The 15,696-nt window shown below is 51.8% G+C and overlaps 1 protein-coding gene and 1 long non-coding RNA gene across 4 annotated transcripts in view; one reads left to right on the top strand and one right to left on the bottom strand.

The window, feature by feature from the left end:
- Window positions 1-15,696, bottom strand: part of TPST2 (tyrosylprotein sulfotransferase 2) — a 52,355-nt gene that overhangs the window by 14,663 nt on the left and 21,996 nt on the right. The window contains exons 1-2 of one of the 3 annotated variants that reach the window (XM_081542912.1): window positions 8,506-8,563; window positions 3,906-3,977 (exon numbers count right to left, since the gene is read on the bottom strand). In XM_081542912.1, coding sequence (XP_081399038.1) covers window positions 3,906-3,977; window positions 8,506-8,534 — 101 coding nt within the window. In that variant the 5' untranslated portion in view covers window positions 8,535-8,563. Of the gene's footprint in view, window positions 1-3,905; window positions 3,978-6,296; window positions 6,426-8,505; window positions 8,564-15,696 lie in introns of those variants that run through there. The other 2 variants (XM_081542914.1, XM_081542913.1) reach the window with 2 other exon arrangements.
- On the top strand, window positions 8,587-15,368 carry LOC145526670 (uncharacterized). The gene is made up of 3 exons (XR_014069062.1): window positions 8,587-8,815; window positions 8,917-9,027; window positions 15,212-15,368. It is a non-coding gene; the product is annotated as an uncharacterized LOC145526670 (long non-coding RNA).

Below are 15,696 nucleotides of genomic sequence, written 5' to 3'. Positions count from 1 at the left end.
TTTTAAAAAAATAGGCTTTCTTGAAAGACATTTACGTGAAATTCTTCAAAATGTGAAAATAATAAAAGCACTAGAATATCACATTTCAGCAGCACAGTCATTTGATAAGGAAGAGAGTTTTGCCTGTTTTTATTCACAGCTGTCTTCTCAGCCCCTAGCGCAGTGCCTGGCTCCTAGTGAGTGCCCAGTAAATATTTATGGAATGTGTCTGGGTGGAACCAGCGGGGCCCGGGATAGAGTGAGTGCTAGGAAGTGATATCAGTAGAGACAGGAGGAAGCCAAGGTACAGAGGGGCTATTCACAGTCAGCCAGCTGGGAAGAGGCCAAGCTGTGGTCCGTGATCGGGACCCAGGGCAGGGGTTAGGAGCCGGGTCTGTGTCTGTTCTGAGCCGTCTGCCTGTGCAGGAGATGCTTTTCAGAAACTGCAAAACATCCTGGGGCCTGGGCTTCTTCCAGAATCGCTGTCCATTCATTAAGCCTTCCCTCAGTCAATGCTTAGGAAACAATGAAGGTGCCAGGCTGGAGGCCGGGGACAGGACAGTGGACGAGACGGCAGGGCCTCTAGCCTCAAGGAGTCTATGTCCTAGCGGTGGATGGAGATGATTCACAAGCTCCAGCCAGACTATGATACCGGCTTGCAAAGAAATGAGCTGGACACCATGAGAGGGATCAAGAAGGGGCAGGAGGAGGGAGGTCAAGGAGGACTTCTTGGAGGAGACCCAGAGGAGGAGGGGCTGGCTATGTGAAGATGTGAGGGAAGTGGGGGGGTCTCCAGGCAGAAGGAACAGAGAGGGCAAAACTCCAGGATGGGGGAGGATTTAGGTGCTCAAGAACCTAGGAGAGGATGCTGCTGGGGTCAGAGGGGAGGGAGGGAGGAGATGGGGAAGGAGCTGGACTTACTCTCAGGGCAGCCCCTGAGCAGAGGGCCTGCAGGGGTGAGAATGGAGACAGGGAGGTCAGTCAGGAGGGTCCTGCCCGCATTCCGGGGAGACTCAGGGATGTGTAGACTGTGGGGGTGATGTGGGAACAGGGGGAGGGAATTATATGGGACCTGAACCGAGCTCCTTACCCCTTGTAAATGTCACTACGAAAGTTGATCAGACCCAATGCCAATTCTTTAGGTTAGGCACTGGTTTTGAAAAGCAGGGGTCCACCCAGCCCAGCCCCTCCCCCTTCTCCAGTCACTCAAATATCACATCTACCCTCCTCCCCCGGTCACTCTCAAGGTCCTTTGATTGTGCAACCTCAGCTCAGAAGGTGCAGACTCAGATGCCGGAGAGGCAGCCCTCCTCCAGCCACCCCTTCTCTATGTTGCCCCCACTGGGTTTCAGAGCCTTTGTTTCCTCTCTCACCTCTTTCTGGAATCAAAGTGAAGCTTGAGGCCTCTGGGCATTCGAGGAGTCAGACAGACCTGGGTTCAGATCCAGCCCTGCCACTTCCTTTGTGGCTGTGTGAGCTCGGGCAACAGACTCCACCTCTCTGAGCCTCATCTGTAAAATGGGTCTAAGAATGTCCACCTCGAAGGGCCGAACACTAAACAACCTCTAAGAACTTAAGAATGTGCCCAGCGTGTAGGGAGCATTTGAAAAAATATTAGCCATGATCACTGGTTATTCATTCATTCCAACATTTCATGAGTTCCTACTATGTGCGGGAGTTAGGCTATGGAGCTAAGAGACACAGACTCAACTCTTCATGCCTACTTGGACTATGGACCCACATCAGGGAGGGAGTGATGGGTTCTACCTGTGTAGGTGCAGGAGGGCTGCCTGTAGGAGGCAGGCTTCCTGCTGAGTTACGAGCAGTGGACAGGTGGTGTTTTGAATAGCTGGGTGGAGAAGAGAGAGAAGTGACCAACCAGGGCAAAGCCACAGGCAGGAGAGAACCTGGCATGACGGGAAGCAGGGTGGGGTTTGGGGCGAGTGTTCAGCTGAAACCACTGAAGGCCCCGGTGTGCAGCTGGACCAATCCTCCTACAAGGGCTTGGACTACCTGGGGCCCCTCAGGCCAGAGCAAGTGGAAAACAAACATCAAAGCTAAAAAAAACACACCATCTCAGGCCTGGGGTCGAAACTGCTGACAGGCCCTGGCATTTCCTGGCCATGTGGCTTTGGGAGAGTCACTTCCCCCATCTAAGCCACAGTTTCCTCAGCTGCAAAGAGGGGTGGGTCCACTGACCTCAAAGGCTGCTGTGAGGGTTCTAGAAGCAACTGACAGAGTGAAGATGAGTCTCATCTAGGGGGTCGCTGGCTTCTCTGAGCACTGGGAAATAGTTGGGGACCCTCTTCCAAGAAACACAAGCCTACCATAAATTGTTGGCAGTTTATGGGTACACTGGATTCAGGGTTAGGGTAGGGAAATCTAACGCCAGGGCTACTTTCTGGGCAGAGGCAGGCTGAACAGGACACAAAGTCACTCAGAAATTCCTCTGAGGTGCCCTCAGCTTCATTAACTGCTCAGTGAAATTCTGTCTGTAGCCCTGAGACTAAACATCTGCCAAAGATGATTATTTCAGTGTCAATGGCCCTGGTGGAGTGTCAATCACACTTTAGCTAGAATTAGTGCAACCACTTTTTCTTCCTGACACTTGGTGGGGAGGGAGAAACTGCAGCTTAGGGAACAGAAGAGGGGACGATTTAGGAAAGTGGTTTCCAGAAAAGGCAGACTCAGTGTGCCTGCCACTGTGAGTGTGTGTTTGTGTATTCACACGCATGCATATGTGGGCATGTGTGTCCTCTTGAGCTTATGTGTGCAGTTGAAAGTGATCTGGATACTAAATACCAGGGGGGAAAGCCTGTATGAAGGGACAGACAGAATTTTTGAATGGTTATCAACTCCCAAGTTTTGCTTAATGCTGAGCATTCATCCAGCTATCGCGCTTTAAGACAAAGCCCTGAGTTGTGTATGTTTTACACTTACTGAGCACATCCTCAGCTAAAGTTTATTCCATGTATCACCTAGTGGGATCCCCTCTGCCACCTCTGGGCTGAGCATGCCTCCCACTCAGCAAGCAGCTCAGAAAGAGGAGGCCACTTGCCTGAGATGGGTCAGGGTCAGATTAGGGCCTGCGGCTGAGCTGTTGACGGTCCTCAGAGAGGACCCAGCAAGGGGCTCATCTCTGGGCCCATCTCTGCCACCAGGAGAAAACAGCTCAAAACAGGCAGGTTAGACATGAGCAGGAGACAGAAAAGACCAGCAGGGCAGCTTGAGAAGCAAAGGCAGGGCAATTTGGAAGAGAGAAAGCCGCTGGGAACCTAAGAGCAGAAGGTGGCTTCCTAATCACCTAGAACCACAGACCCCATCCACTCCAGGAGGGGCGAGCAGGCCCAGCCCAGGGACCCAGGCCTGCCCTCCACTCCCCACCACGCAGCCAAACTCCATCGAGGGCAGTGAAGTTGGTGGCTAAGAGCCTCAGACTTGGGAGTCCTGCAGCCCCGGGTTCAAATCCAGCCCCTGCCACTTGAAGCTGGACAGCCGGACGAGGGACCTCACCCCTCTGAGCTTCGGTTTTCTCCTCCAGCAAAGGCGGGCTGATAAGAACCTTTTCTAGGGGAGCTATTATGAGATGTGGGGAGCTTTTGTGTGAGGGGCTGAGAAAGTGCACCAAGAATGCTGGCACAGGACACCAGGTGGGGGGAGGGGTGGTGTTTAGATTCTGGCTGCGCCTTGAATTGGCTCAGTGATGCCAGTAAGTCCCTGCCCACCCAGGAGTAAAATTTCCCTAAGCGATGAGGCCTGTCCTCTCCACGCTGCTGGGGTCTAGCTTGGTCAGGCACTGGGTTTCTGACAGGGAGTGACCTGGCCCAGTCTGATCAGCTGCCTGATCGTGGAGGCGGGGCCGTGGGGGTGCCGAGGGTTTTCTCAGGAGAAGTCGGGACTCTGGGGGCCCCTGGGGGAGCACTCACCTTCCCTGGACACGCTCATCCCTGGGCTCTACTGCTCGTGGCTGCCTGCCAGGATGGTCCACCAGCTGAGCCCTACAGAGGCAGAGGAGATGCTGCATTAGGCACGTGTGCTATGGGGAGGGGCTGGGTCCCCCGGAGGGGTGGACTGAGGGTACTGGGCTTCACCCCACAGTGATCTGGAGCAGCGAGGAAGTACCCTGGCAAATGAGCGGCAGAGCAGGGACAGGCCACCTCATGCCAAGACATCGAAGCTAGGGTCTAAATTCACCGATTCAGCTAGGGAAGGAACTGGCCCTCTTCTTAGGCAGCAAGGTGCGAGCTGAGAATCTGAGCAGCAGTGGGTCTCTGCCAATCAGGCCCTCCCTTCTTCCTGGCCAGGGGCCTTGGACTTCAGGAAAAGTAAATATCACAGGATGCAACCACCACCACCACTATACCTACCTCTAATCACCATCTGGGACTGCTGGGTATAGTTGAACAGGCTGTGCACTGCCCAACTCCAAAGGGCGCTGCGTACCCAGTCTATGATATGGCGCCCCCTGGAGTTGAATAATGCCTTGCTCTCACCACCTAACATGAACTAAATGCCTACTATGTGAACGTGAGAAGGCAATGGCACCCCACTCCAGTACTCTTGCCTGGAAAATCCCATGGACAGAGGAGCCTGGTAGGCTACAGTCCATGGGGTCGCTAAGAGTCGGACACGACTGAGCGACTTCACTTTCACTTTTCCCTTCATGCACTGGAGAAGGAAATGGCAACCCACTCCAGTATTCTTGCCTGGAGAATCCCAGGGACAGGGGAGCCTGGTGGGCTGCTGTCTATGGGGTCGCACAGAGTCGGACACGACTGAAGCGACTTAGCAGCAGCAGCAGCAGCAGCATGTGAACGTCTGTGTGTTCAGTTGCTCAGTTGTGTCCAACTCTTTGTGATCCTGTGGACTCTAGCCTGCCACAAGGTACTACTTGAGTACCTTGTGCCAGTTAATACGCCAACAAGGAAAGGAAGATGCTCCCAACTTTGTAAAGTGAGAAAATGACAGCCAGAGGAAGAGCAACTGACCTGGGGAACCAGGGTCCCCATCTAGGTCTCTGAGACTCTGACGCCCAGCTCTTAACTGCATTAAAGGAATGGGGCCGTGAACTCGATGGGGGTCTGGGGTGAAGCCTGGCTGACATGGAATCAAGGGAATCCTGTTTTACACCTCACTGCTGTATCATTTTGGGGTGGGGGATGGGGGGGAGGCGGATTGTTAGTCCAATTCTTACCTCCTTCCATTTTACAGATGGGAACACTGAGGCTCAGGAGCAGCTATCACTTCACAGACTCACTTCTCTCCGCTTAGTCCCATCCCAGGAGGGGCTGGGGGAGGAGGGAAGAGGGTTGGTGGTGGTTAAGGACGCAGCCCTGGAGTTGGATGACTCTGACTAGGTAGATTGTTGTTCTTCTGAGCCTCAGTTTTCCTTTTCTGTAAAATGGGCTGTTAGGAGGTTCAAACAGGGTAATAGCAAATACTCAAAAACCTCAGCAATTATTTTATCTGTGCTGTGATGGAAATACTCTGGGAGTAGGCTGTTACTCCGTTCTTGGGGGTCCTATCTCTCTTTCTATTCACTTATTACTCTTTGCTTCTATGCAGTTGTTTTTTTCCCTATCCCTGAAACACCAACCTGATTAGTGTATCTAAACCCAGGAGGAAGACGGTTCCCAGCCCCTGCCCCTCCTCCCAGCTCCTGAACACACAGGCCTGGCATTTCCGAGGCACGGGTGGCCAGTGAAGAGAGGCCTGGCTCTTGGAATAACAACACCACCACCACCATTAGGGACCAGAGCCCTTGAAGCTCTTCCAGAGGCCGGATGGCTCCGGCCCAGCTGTCCCCAGGCAGCCCTTGAAATGCCAAGAGAGTTCGAGAGACCTGCCAGGCGGGCAGCTCCCACGGCTCCCTTTGGGGTCACGGGACAGGGCCGTCAGGGCCTCTGATCAATGAAGAGCTGCGACTCCAACATGACGCACCAACCACAGGTCAGGATTTCAATTTAAGTTAAAATGAAATAAAATTTAAAATTCAGCTCCTTATTGACCCTGGTCACGTTTCCAGAGCCCAGAGGCCCCCTGGGGGCTACCGTACTGGCCACGGCAGATTGAGGACAGGGTCAGCGCATGATGACCCTCGGGTCGGATCCACCCGTCAGCCGTTTTTGTGAGGCCTGTGAGCAAGGAGTGATTTTGACTTTTTTTTTTTAAGGGAAAGAGGAGGAAGAGGATGAGTTGGGAGGGGAAAGGAGAAGCAGCAGCAACAAGAAAAACTGTTCTGCAAAACCTGAAATATTTACTATCTGGTCATTTATAAAAAAGAGCTTCCCAGGTGCTGCAAGCGGTAAGGAACCCACCTGCCAAGGCAGAAGACCTAAGAGATGTGGGTTCAATCCCTGGGTTGGGAAGAGCCCCTGGAGGAGGGCAAGGCAACCCACTCCAGTATTCTTGCCTGGAGAATCCCACGGACAGGAGAGCCTGGGGGGCTACAGTTCATGGGGTTGCAAAGAGTTGGACACGACTGAAGTGACTTGGTACGCATGCACGCATTTCTAGAAACAGCTTGCAGGTCCCTGAGCTAGACTATTCCTATCATTCACCCAAAGTCTGTCCCCTACCTATAAACAAGTTCCATTCTCAATATGCATTCAAAAGTCCAACAAAGTTAGCCTAGGTATCCAACTCACACAATCAGCTATACCACTGCTGCTTTTACACTTGCTTCCAGACATCCTGGGCTTGAAATAAAGATGCTGCGCCCCTCTACTCTGTACAGTACTGAACAGTAAAGTACACAAACGCACAACCACGTGTAGAGGATGCACACAAGTGACCATGTACGCCAGAGACTAACTTAAGTAGCTGGACACACGAACAATTCACAGCTATGAAAGAGTGCAACTTGGAAGTTCGTCTGTAGGGGACCTGCTGTTGGGCACAGTGCAGACTCAGGAGACACACTGAGGGCTTCCTCAGTGGCTCAGGGGTGAAGAATCCGCCTGCCAATGCAGGAGACGGAGGTTCTGATCCGGGAAGATCCCACATGCTGCGGAGCAACTAAGTCCGTGTGCCACCACTATCAAGCCTATGCTCTAGAGCCCACTCGCCGCAACTACTGAAGCCGTGCGTCTAGAGCCCGTGCTCCACAACAGAGAAGCCACTGGGATGAGAAGCCTGCGCCCCGCAAGGAAGAGTAGCCCCTGCTCACCGCAACTAAAGAAAAGCCCTCACAGTGGCCAAGACCCAGCACAGCCAAAGATATATAAACAAAATTATATATATATACACACACACACACACATATATATATATATATGTAAGGAAGACACATGAGGGGGTGGGGGGAGTCAATGAGCCCTCCTTTCCTCGCAGGAAGAACATCAGAATTTATTAAGCATCACTGTATACCTAACACTAGACCAAGGGCTTTCCACGCCTCTGCCTCATTTTAGCCTCACAACAGCTCAGTGGCAAGGTGGAGTGGGGAGGGGGTTCTCCAATTTACGATGACAAAGGCCCATGGGGTGCAGGGTAAGCACAACTACACCAAAAAGCAAATCTGCCAAATCAATCGAACCAATCAGCAAACACAAACTCTGGGTAAGAACATAGGGGTGGTAGGTGATCGTATTTTTCCCCAAACATATACTTTCACGGTGTTGTTCTATGGTCTTGATCTACAGAATAACAAAACAACCAGTTTTTTTTTGAATCCTATGCCAGCCACAGTAGAGGGGGTTAGACTGAAAGCGCTCCCAATCCTGGCTCCACCAGTTACTGGCGGTGTGACCTTGGCAAGTCACTTAACATCTCTGAGCCTCAATTTCCTCATCTGTAAAATGGGGATGACAACAATACCTCCTAGAAGGCTCACGTGAGGCACTCGGGCCCTTGAAATGTGGCCAGTGTAAACGTGGAAGTAGCCTCATAGGAGTCCTGGGAAGTATAAATAAGTTAGAAAATGTTAGAACAGAGTCTGGCACATAGAAAGTGTGCTTTACTAAGAGGGAAAGCCAGTTTCTAAATCTGGCTCTGTCTTCATGATGACATGGCTCATAAGATGGGGGCAGCAGTGAGGATGAGCAAGGACTTCACCTCACTCTCTTTCCACTGACTCATGGGCTGCCCTGAGTGATCACCCGAAGCAAAGTGGGGGGAGGGGGTGTTGGACCATCTTCAAGACGCCCTCAGACCTGGACTCATTCATTCCACAAATGTTTACTGAGCACCTACTATGCTTGGAAGTAGATGTTGCAACACATCAGGGGCGGCACCCCAGGGCCCCTGCCCTCATGGAGATGACGTTTTGGCACAGAGCCAGGAAACCAGCACGCCAGATAACTGCATCTGTGACTGTGATAAATGGTCAGAAGGCAATAACCGAGGTGGGAGGGGGAGACGTGTCCTAAGGCGCCAGACTCTGTACAATCTGTACAATTTCACCAAAGCTCAGCAGATCAAGAGGTTCCCAACTTGGGCGGGGGGCGGGGGGGGGGGAGGCTGGAGCATAGGATGCCAGCTCAGGGGGCAGGTCATGGCACTCATGGAGGAGCCCTGGAGGGGTACCTGGTACCCCCGTGCTGGAGATCAGCCATCAGCCTTGTAAGCCCTCTCTGTGGGAACCAGCTCCCAAGCATTCCATCACCATGGAGACCACCTACCCCTCTGGGGCCCACTGACCTCGCCACCCCAAGCCTCCAAGGAGATTCAGGGAGATTTGGGGAGACTGGGGTTCCCCCTTCAGGATCCCTGGGGATCAGAGACCTCTGACCTGCCCTGGAGGGAAGCCAGCCAAGAAGAGCCTGCCAGAATCCAGTGGGGCAAGAGGAAGAGGCAAAAAGGATAATTCTGAGGCTTCAAGGGGCAAGGCTTGAGCGTAAGAAACACGTGGGGTGATTCAAGAGAGAAGAAAAGGCAGGCAGGTGAGGGGCCTTAGAAATATCAGGTCATACTTCTCAAGCCCTTATTGTACGCCAGGTATTGAGCTGAGAGCTTTACATACATCACGGAGTTTTGTCCTCACTAGCCCTGTCCATGAGCCCATCTGACTCTCCCGTACTAACCATCTCTTCACTGATCCTCAGAGAGGTGAGTTCATCTGGCCAAGGCCACACAGCTGGTTAGCACATGAGCTAAGAGGAAAACCCAAAACTCTCTCCAGAGCCCATGCTCCTCGACCTGGGTTTCCTCATTCATTCCACAAATGTTTACTGAGCTTTGCATCTTTTTTTTTTACCTAAAACGATCAAAGCAGGGCCCACACCTGCCACCCTGCCTCAATCTTGGAGGCCCAGTTCAGCACCCTGTTGGCACAACCTCAGGGTGGGGGTCACAACCCAGCTCTTGCACTCAGAGGTCAGGGGTCCTGGGTCAATCCAGCTTGCAGAGCCTCAGAACTGCCATCTGAGCAATGGCTGTTAACACCTGGAACAAAGAGTTGCGAGGAATTCCTTAACATCACCGCACCCAGCACACATGTGCAGAAACGCGAGCACTGACTATGATCACTGTCACCACGGCACGGGGAGGAAGACTGGAGGGACCTGAGGACAAACAGACGAGGGGTTTGGGCGAAGCGGAGCCGGCAAACTTCTGCGAAGGGCCAGGAAAGCCAATGATTTCGGTCCTGCGGGCCAGAGGGTCTGTCAGGGCTCTCCAGACCACTCGGCCTCCGCGCCATGAAAGCAGCCAGAAAAATACACGTGGCTGGGTTCCAGGCAAGACTATTTACAGCATCAGGCGGCGACCTTGATGTGCCCCTCGGGCGATCGTGTGCGAAGGCTCGGCTCAGTCTGAACTCCCAGGGGAACTGGGACAAAACCACAAAATGCAGATGCAGTGGGTCACCGTGGAAGCTGTGTATATTTGGGTTGGAACGCCCAGGGGGAGGACTCAGGCGGCTGGCCTCTGGTGAGAAAAATGGGCAACGCGGGAAAATATTTTATTTTTTAAAACAAATGCATGCACGTATATGGGATTATCCGCTGTCTGGTCTGTCGCCAGGTAAAGATTTAAGGCCAGAGACCTGTGTGTGCCTGGCACTTTGATGTGCATTTTGCCTCTAACAACAACCTGGGGAGTTGATGGAGGCACTGTTATTAGCCCCAGTTGACAGAGGGGGAAACTGAGGCTCAGAGAGCCGAAGAGCTCAGTCAAAGGTCACACAGAGAGCAACAAGCTCAGCCTGCAGTGGAACCAGCTCTGTCTGATCACAGAGGCCAAGCTCTTTAACCATCACCCCCAAAGCCCTACCCTGCTCAACACACAGGTGGGGACCATGCGTGTCCACGGTCAGGCGGCTGCCTGGGGCGGTGACTGGCTCGGCCTCCTGACTCCCAGGCTGCAGCCTTGCCACCAGCGTCTGGCGCGGCCCCGGCTCTGCTCTGGGCTTCCTGTTCAGGAACACAAGGGCCCCGGCCTGATAAAGAGTATAAACAGGAAAGGGCCAGGGTGACCTTGCAGGGCCCGGGGCTTCCTGCGCCCGCACCACACACACACACCTACACACCCACACCCAACCCTGTCTCCACTCCTCTGCCTGGAAGCGTCCAGAAGTAGGGGTAGGGGGGTGGGAGGATGAGCACACCAGGCTCTATGTCCTGGTTCTGGTGATTACTAGCAATGCAGCCCTGGTTGGAGCAGAGGAAGTAGACAGCGGTGTTACACAACTCAGGCCTAAACGGGGCCTCGGTTTGCTCATCTGTGAATTGGGGATGCTAACACCAGCGCTGAGGATTAAACAAATGAACCGACAGACAGCACTCCGCGCTTTGTTACTGTATCACTGTTATTTCCTCCCTTTAAGGTGGTTCAAAACTTCCACGCATCAGAATTACCTGAAATTGTTAAAAGACAGGTTCCTGGGGCCTGTCCCCAAATAATCTGATTTGGAAGTTATAGAGTGCTAGCGCTCTACCCCTCCCCTGGCTCTACGAAACAGTGAGTAGGGCACTGGATTCGGCATTTGAGGACTATTTACTGGTCGGGCACTGGAATGGGCCCAGTGTGGAGGTCAAGAGCCAGATAGGTCCAGGAGCAATCTAGGCTCACTTAGGAACCTAGTACGGAGAAGTAGAAAGGAAACCAATTATAGTCACCTACACGGCACAGCCAAATTAAATAAACAAACATAAATATTTAAAAAAAATTTTTAAAGAAAATGTTAACATTAAGAAATAAAGAAGTGGGTGGAGGGCAATCAGGGACCAGAGTGGGGGTGACCTTGGCATACACGGCCCCCAGGGGGAGCAGAAGAAGGTGTGTACATCTCCCAACACCCCAGGTGTGCACCTGCCTCTGCTCAGGGCCCCTAGCGGTGCCCTCTCCTCTCCCCGGCCCTCACTTTACTCATCTGTAAAATGGGTCCAGCAACTCTCACCAGCAAGGGCTGCAGTGAAGATTTAAGTGAGATGGAGGCTTAACCGTGAGAAGGTAAGAGCAGGCGATGCTGCCGCCCTTTGGTAATTATGGGACCCATGCAAATCTGAAAGAAGGAAGAAGCCACAGTGGGGGTGGGGGTGAGTGGGGGTGGGTGGCCAAGAGCGTGGGGAAAGGAGGTCAGCAGCTTCCAGGTAGGCCAAGCAAGGAGCTTCGGGTTTATCCTGAGGGCAGCGGGAAGTGGGGAGTGCCGGCGGGATTGAGGTCTGGGAGGGGGCAAGGGCTTTTTCTAGTGTAGGGTGGCTTAGAAGGTGGGGGCAGGAGACCAGGTGAGAAGTCCTGGGGGACCCAGGGACCACCTCAGAGGAGACGCGATGCAGGAGGGGGCCAAGAGGCCAGATGGCCTGGGCTGGAGGAGGTGACTCGGAGACCCCACTCTAGCCTCAGGCCGGGCAAACCGCTCACAGCCTTTCTTGCCCTGGGCCTCATCGGCCTCCCTGTCAAAGAGAGCAAGAGGTCTGCATGGTAGGTAGGGCGGGGTGATGAGACGAGCGAGCCACTGCCCCGGAATGCAAAACTACAGGGGCGTGCCCCAAACTCAGTGTTCAGGGTCGATAATGTTTAAATGCAACATTTACAAACGAATGCCAGCCATATGCAGAGACGTGGATGGACCGAGGGACTGACCTACGGGGAGAGCAAAGTAAGACAGAGAGCAACAAGTATCATATATTAACACATGTATGTGGAATCTAGAAAAACGGCACAGATGATCTTATTTGCAAAGCAGAAATAGAGACACAGATGTAAAGAACAAATGTATGGACACCAAGGGGGGAAGGGGGGTGGGATGAATTGGGAGATTGGAATTGACATATACACGTGTGTGCTCAGTCGTGTCTGGCTCTGCGACCCCATGGACTGCAACCCACCAGGCTCCTCTGTCCATGGGATTTCCCAGGCAAGAATACTGGAGTGGGTTGCCATTTCCTTCTCCAGGCGATCTTTCAGACCCAGGAATCAAACCCACATCTCCTGCGACTCCTCACTGGCAGGCGGATTCTTTACCACTGAGCCACACTACTATGTATAAAACGGATAACTAATGAGAATACTGCACAGCACAGGGAACTCTCTTCGGTATCCTGTGGTGTCCCAAATGGGAAGGAAATCCAAAAAAGAGGGGATATATGCATGTGTATGGCTGATTCACTTGGCTGTACAGCAGAAACGAACACAGCACTGGAAAGCAACCATACTCCAATTAAAAAAAAACTGCCAGAAAAACACAATGACTAACAAAACATCACATTTTTAAACAGGATAAATAATGGTGCTATGCTAAGTTGTATTAGAGCCTGAGGCAGAAGGAAAACAAATCAGTAACACTAATCCTGTCTTTATTTAAAACGTTGACATATTGTTCATCATGGATTTTTTTTTAATCAATTTAGATTTTTTGGGGGGAGGGTGTAATAGCTTTACCGAGATTGAGTTCACATATCATACAATTCACCTATTTTAAGTGCATTTATGGAGTCACGCAAACACCTCCACAATCAATTTTCGAGTTATCTTCATCAGCCCTCGAGCTGCAGCCCCAACCTCCTCCTCCCCCCAGCCCCTGGCAACTGCTTGGTCTGTGACTTTTCCTTTTCTGAACATTTCAAATAAACGGAACATAATACAGGGTCTTTAGCTGCTTTGCATCTAGCATAGTGTTCTCAAGGTTCATCCGTTAGTTTGGGTTTTTAAAATTTGCATTAAAACAGTCCTTATTGTGATTGCTGAGCTTTGGGGCACTTCCTTAAATTCTGCACCAGAGTCAAGTCCCTCACATGCTTAATCTCAGCCCTGGGTTTAGGGGATCCCTCCAGATCAAACTCAGGTTTCTGCAAACCTCAAATTGAGAGCACAGTTCTGTTCACACTGTACCCACGAAGCCCCCAGCCTGGACAGCAGAGGCTGCGAGGAGCCCCTTGAGAGGATCCATGGGGAGGGGTGGAGGGGGTCCATTAAGCCCCACTCCCCTGGAGCGACTCTAACTCCACTTGCTCCGAGAAACTCCACTGCAACGTTTGCTCTGAGAGGGGCTTTTATTGAGCGCTGGCTGTATACATCACAGGTCACCTCCCCACACACCAGGTTCGACCAGCAGCCCCTTCATTCCCTTTCCTTGGACAGTCATAGTGCACCCTCCTCAACGAAACAGGGCCTTTGAGAACATGGGTGGCGAGGCACATGGCAGGGTGGCCAAGTGGTTAAAGGCCTGCATGGAGGGTTGGGAAGGGCCTGGGACCACGTTTGGCTCTGCCAAGGACGGGCCAGGAGATCTGGGACAGGTTAATGTCAACTGCCTCGGTTTTCTCATCTGTAAAATGGGGCTGAACTGCCTGCCTCAGAGGGTTGCTGTGATGACCACTGAGGCAATTGCTTAGGGCAAGACCTGGCAGCAGGAGGATTTCAGTAAATGCTGGCTCTTAATTTATCATCATCTCTAATTAGACGCTAATTAAACATTCCACAGTACAACTGTAACAGACAAGGATACAACTGTAAGAAAGAAGGATTTCTTACCCTACAGGTGATCTGGGACATGATGTTTGGGTGATAAAAAAGGTTATCAGATTCTATTTTGATAAGTATTTATGTTAGAAAAATACTCCAGTAAGGTATGTCCTAAACTGCTAAATGGAGCTTCATCTATTTCTCCTTTTCTCCCCAATGAATTTTCTAACTATTCTACAGCAGATATATATTAATGGTGTGATATAAAAGAATGGAAAAATGAAGTTGGGGTGATTTCTAGGTTTACTAAATAATATTGAGATTTTGAGCCTCAGAATGCCGAGCCGGCCTTGGAGAAAGCCCAGTGAAAGCCCAGAGAGGAAAGTCTGCCCAAGGTCACATAGCAAGGTCATGGGGCAGCCAGGCCTGGGTCTTGCTTTCCAGACACCCTAAGCCAGGCTCCTCTCTGCTGACTTGAGTCAGTTCAGTTCAGTCGCTCAGTCGTGTCTGACTCTTTGCAACCCCATGGACTGCAGCACGCCAGGCCTCCCTGTCCATTGCCACCTCCTGGAGTTTACTCACTCATGTCCATTGAGTTGGTGATGCCATCCAACCATCTCATCCTCTGTCGGCCCCTTCTCCTCCTGCCTTCAATCTTTCCTAGCATCAGGGTCTTTTCAAACGAGTCAGTTCTTCGCATCAGGTGGCCAAAGTATTGGAGTTTCAGCTTCAGCATCAGTCCTTCCAATGAATATTCAGGACTGATTTCCTTTAGGTTTGACTGGTTGGATCTCCTTGAAGTCCAGGGGACTCTCAAGAGTCTTCTCCAACACCATAGTTCAAAAGCATCAATTCTTCGGCGCTCAAGCTTTCTTTATAGTCCAACTCTCACATCCATACATGACTACTGGAAAAACCATAGCTTTGACTAGACAGACCTTTGTTGGCAAAGTAATGTCTCTGCTTTTTAATATGCTGTCTAGGTTGGTCATTAATTTTTCTTCCAAGGAGCTGGTTCCTTCTCCTGTAAGAGGAGGTAGGCTGGTCCCCTGGTAAACAGTTTGGTCCTGGGGCTTCCCTGGTGGCTCAGGAGGACACAGGTTCGATCCTTGATCCAGGAAGATCCCACATGGAACTAAGCCTGTGTATGCCACAACTTCTGAGCCTGTGCTCTTGAGCCCGGGAACCGCAGCTACTGAAGCCCACGTGCCTTGGAGCCCGTGATCTGCAGCAGGAGGGGCCCCCACCATAAGAAGCCACGCACCACAACTACAGAGTAGCCCCCGCTCAATGCCAACTAGAGGAAGATGCCCATGCAGCAACAAAGACCCAGCACAGCCAGATTGAAAATAAATAAATTAACTTTTTTTTTTTTTTTTTTAAACAGGCTGGCTCTGGAGTCAGGCTGCAGGTCCTTGTGGCACCATGAGCTACATGACCTGGGGCAAGACACCTAACTGATGAGAGCTCAGACATGCAGGAGCACCAACAGGCTTTTGTAAAGAGTTAAAAACGGTAAGGCGAGTAAAGCACTTCGTACCAAACAGTAGGTCCTCTAGGCCTTATTATTACTATGACGAGTATTTGTGTTTGGAATCTAGCAGTGTCACAGAGAATCTTCTGTAGGGCATGGAATGCTAACTCAACAGGCACAGGGAGGAAATTTCAACTTGGGCACGAGGGAGCCACGGCAGGTGTCTGAGCAGGAGAGGCGCACAGGGCTGGCGGCCAGCGCCCACCTAGGGGGACCGTCTCTGCCAAGGTCCTCCGTCACAGGCTCCACAACCGTGGCAGTCCTCCCAGCGCTGCTCGGCCAAACCACAACAACTCCCACTGGCTAGTCTTGCCGTCTCCAGCCGAGCCCACTTCCTG

Source organism: Giraffa tippelskirchi, chromosome 11 (assembly GCF_054371585.1).
Source record: "Giraffa tippelskirchi isolate mGirTip1 chromosome 11, T2T-mGirTip1v1.2.pri, whole genome shotgun sequence".
In the NCBI taxonomy this organism is placed as follows: Eukaryota; Metazoa; Chordata; class Mammalia; order Artiodactyla; family Giraffidae; genus Giraffa; species Giraffa tippelskirchi.
This window is presented reverse-complemented; position numbering and strand designations above follow the sequence as displayed.